Source organism: Physeter macrocephalus, chromosome 18 (assembly GCF_002837175.3).
Source record: "Physeter macrocephalus isolate SW-GA chromosome 18, ASM283717v5, whole genome shotgun sequence".
NCBI classification, from domain to species: Eukaryota; Metazoa; Chordata; class Mammalia; order Artiodactyla; family Physeteridae; genus Physeter; species Physeter macrocephalus.
The window spans coordinates 71798099-71801438 of record NC_041231.1 but is presented as its reverse complement, the minus strand read 5'-3'; the positions used below and the strand labels follow the sequence as shown (position 1 = coordinate 71801438).

At 38.6% G+C, this 3340-nt stretch overlaps 2 protein-coding genes across 2 annotated transcripts in view; one reads left to right on the top strand and one right to left on the bottom strand.

Moving 5' to 3' along the window:
* Positions 1–600: 600 nt before the first annotated feature.
* On the top strand, positions 601–1313 carry TMEM217 (transmembrane protein 217). The gene has a single exon (XM_007114957.4). The coding sequence runs from the start codon at positions 738–740 to the stop codon at positions 1311–1313; it is 576 nt and encodes a 191-aa protein (XP_007115019.1). The 5' UTR covers positions 601–737.
* Positions 1314–1342: 29 nt separating this feature from the next.
* Positions 1343–3340, bottom strand: part of PIM1 (Pim-1 proto-oncogene, serine/threonine kinase) — a 47306-nt gene continuing 45308 nt past the window's right edge. Inside the window, exon 6 of the mRNA XM_028479824.2 lies at positions 1343–1430. The gene's annotated coding sequence lies outside the window, so the exon portion shown is untranslated. The remainder of the gene's footprint in view (positions 1431–3340) is intronic.

Sequence of the window (3340 nt, the reverse complement as noted above, 5' to 3'; positions counted from 1 at the left end):
GTTTTCATCAACTCACCCCAGCAGGGCTATTGCGCTACCCTGATTTTTTTCCTGAGATACCTGCACTCAGTGTCTGGACAATGCGGCCAATTTTCCCCATCAGGGGGCAGCAATGGTTGCCCAAAGCAATGCTGGAAGAGATAAGAGCATAATTTAAACTAACTTTTTCTGGGACTTCCCTGGCAGTCCAGTGGCTAAGACTCCACGCTCCCAATGCAGGGGGCCCAGGTCTGGGAACTAAGATCCCACATACTGCAACTAAGCCCACGTGCCTCAACTAGAGAAGCCTGCAGCCAAAAATAAATAAATAAATTTTAAAAATATGTGAACTAACTTTTTCTATTCAGTGTTTTTCAATACTGCCTACATATGAAAATCACAGGGAGGTTTTTAAAAAATACTGATACCTGGGTCCTACCCAGAGAATGTTCTCATTGGTGTGGGGTGCTGACTTTCAGTGACTGTAATGTGAAGCCGGCATTGAGAGCCACTTCTCCAATTTATCTGCTCACTGCCAGCAAGCCCCAGACTGCAACTCCCTCCTCCCCACTCACACTCCCAAATAATTGTAAACAGTCTTCTGTCTTTCTCAAAGCTGTTATTGCCTGGTTTCCATATTTCTCTCTATTGTTTCTCCAAGTGAATTTGGGGAAGGAGGCAGAAACCCTGGTAATTTACCACATTGGCAGGAATCAGAATTTTCCCCCATATTATTTGTCTTCACAGGAGGTCTCAGCATGAGACAGCAGCACTGGTGTGGGATGACCGCCAAAATGGGCTCTGTGTTATCAGGGGTCTTTACCATCATGGCCATCGACTTGTACCTCATCTTCGAACAGAAGTACTTAAGGAGAAGCAATTGCACTGAGCTTACCCCACAGACCAAGAGTACAAGTATCCTGATAAAACAGTTCATGATCTGCTGGAGTTTGACTATCGTCTTCTTCCTATCTTTCATCACCATCATCATCTGCTTCTTGCTCCTATACTCAGTATATGCCCATATGCACAAGGGCCTGGTGATCTACGTCATCTGGATCTTCTTCTATGAAACTGTAAACATCGTAGTACAAACACTTACCAATGATGATTCTAACATTGGAGAGGTCAGAATCATGCGCTGGTTTGGTTTGGTGTCCCGTATATTGGTGCACTGTTTTTGGATGTACTTTGTCATCACCTATGCCTACATGATCTACAGAAATCAAAGCCAGGGCAATATCATTTCCTACAACAGACGTATTTCTACAGGCACTGGAGAATTCCCACGGCGGAAATCAAAGATAATACACTTTACCCACCGGCCACTATAGTGAATGACGTTGGCTTTTTTCCGTGATAGGCAGATCTCCCAGGTTCTCACGGTAGTTCAGTTTCCATCTCTTTCACTTTTCAGCAAGCAAAGACTCTACTGCCACTCTTTTGGGGGGCTACGGAGAGAAAAGTGATTATAGTCACAACTGGAACACGCTGCTCATTAAGGATGTTTAGTTAAAGGACATTGTTATTATCAAGCACTCTTTGAGTTCCTCTTTCCTTGTCTTGTCATTACCTCCTTATTGGTCAAAACGAAGAGGGTGAGGAATGAAATCAAACTGAATTGCAGTCTGGCAATCCTTTCATCTTGGTATATCTTCATCAGCCTTCAACCCACAGCTCTCTGATATAACCCAGCGACAGGCAAACCTGTATTTATATCTGAGTGTTATAGCACAAAGAATAGTGTTGGGGCCTTGAGGTTGCTTTGTGTTATGGTTTTTCTCCCTATGTCCTCTATACTATGTTCCAGATAAGTAAAAGAATAAAAATAGAGAAAAATCATACTTCATTTTCTGTCTTGACTCCCCGCCCCCCAAATTTTTCAAGGAGCACAAAAGACACTGTGGTTAATCAAAAGGTATTTGTTAAACTTTTCTGTCTGTCACTGTGCTGGACACTGCAGGAGGATACAGAAAAGTATAAGATATGAGGCATGACCTTGAGGATTTTTCAGTTTAGTGGGAGAAACTAAATCATGTTTATGAATCAATTAGCCAACCACATAAGACAGTACAAGATTACACACTATCACATAACAACAAACTTCACTTTGAATTCAGGTTCAGAAATTGTCAGAAGCAGTTTAAGCCAGAATGGAAGACAAACCGAGCAAACCTCTACTTCAAACATTAGACATTATATTAAGTGTTTGTTTACTTAATAGCTTTCTTGAGGTATAGTTGACATACAGTAAACAGCACATGTCTAAAGAATATAATTTGATAAGTTTTGACACTAGTATATCCCAGTGAAACCATCACCGTAATTGAATTGATGAACACATGTATCACCCCCAAAAGTTTCCTCTTAAGCCCTGTCTCCTGCCCCTTCTTGCACCACACCCCCCGCCGCCATCACAAGGCACTGATTTGCTGTCCTTATATATTAGTTTGCATTTTCTAGAATTTTACATAAATGGAATCATACAGTATATAATCTTTTTTTTTTTTTGGCCTGGCTTCTTTTGCTCAGCCTAAGACCTTAAAGATTCACCCATGTCATTATGTATATTGATAATTCATTCTTTATTGCTGAGTAGTATGCCATGGCATGAATGTACCACAGATTGTTTATCCATTTGCCCACTGAAAGACATAGAGTGGTTTGTAGTTTGGGGCAATTATGAATAAGAACACTATAAGCAATTGTGTACAAGGCTTTGTGTGGACTTATGATTTCATTTATCTTGAGTAAATACCATTTTTACTTTTTAAGAAACTAGCAAACTTTTTTCCAGAGGGGATGTACCATTTTATACTCACAGGGTATGAGAATTCCAGTTCCTTCACATCCTTGCCAGTAGTTCATATAGACAATACGTTTTTCATTTTAGCCATATATATATATATATATATATATATATATAGAGAGAGAGAGAGAGAGAGAGAGAGAGAGAGAGAGAGAGAGAGAGAGTATATAGTGGCATCTCATTGTGGTTTTAACTTTCATTTCTTTAATAACAAATGATGTTGAGCATCTTTTCATGTACTTATTTAGCATTCTTATATATTTTTGGTAAGGTGTCTGTTCAAATCTTTTGCCAATTTTTTTGTTTTATTCACTAGTTTGTCTTATTTTTTATATTCCATATATAAGTGAAAACGTACAGTATTTGTCTTTCTCTGTCTGACTGATTTCACTAAGCATAATACCCTCCAGTTCCATCCATGTTGCTGCAAATGACAAAATTTCATTATTTTTTATAGCTGAGTAGTATTCCATTTTATATATATACATAATATATATATTATGTATATTATATATACATAATATATATGTTGGAATATATATAATATATATA

What these genes read in the sequence shown, in the direction of transcription:
- TMEM217 (XM_007114957.4), top strand. Translation starts at nt 738, where the DNA reads ATGAGACAGCAGCACTGGTGTGGGATGACCGCCAAAATGGGCTCTGTG.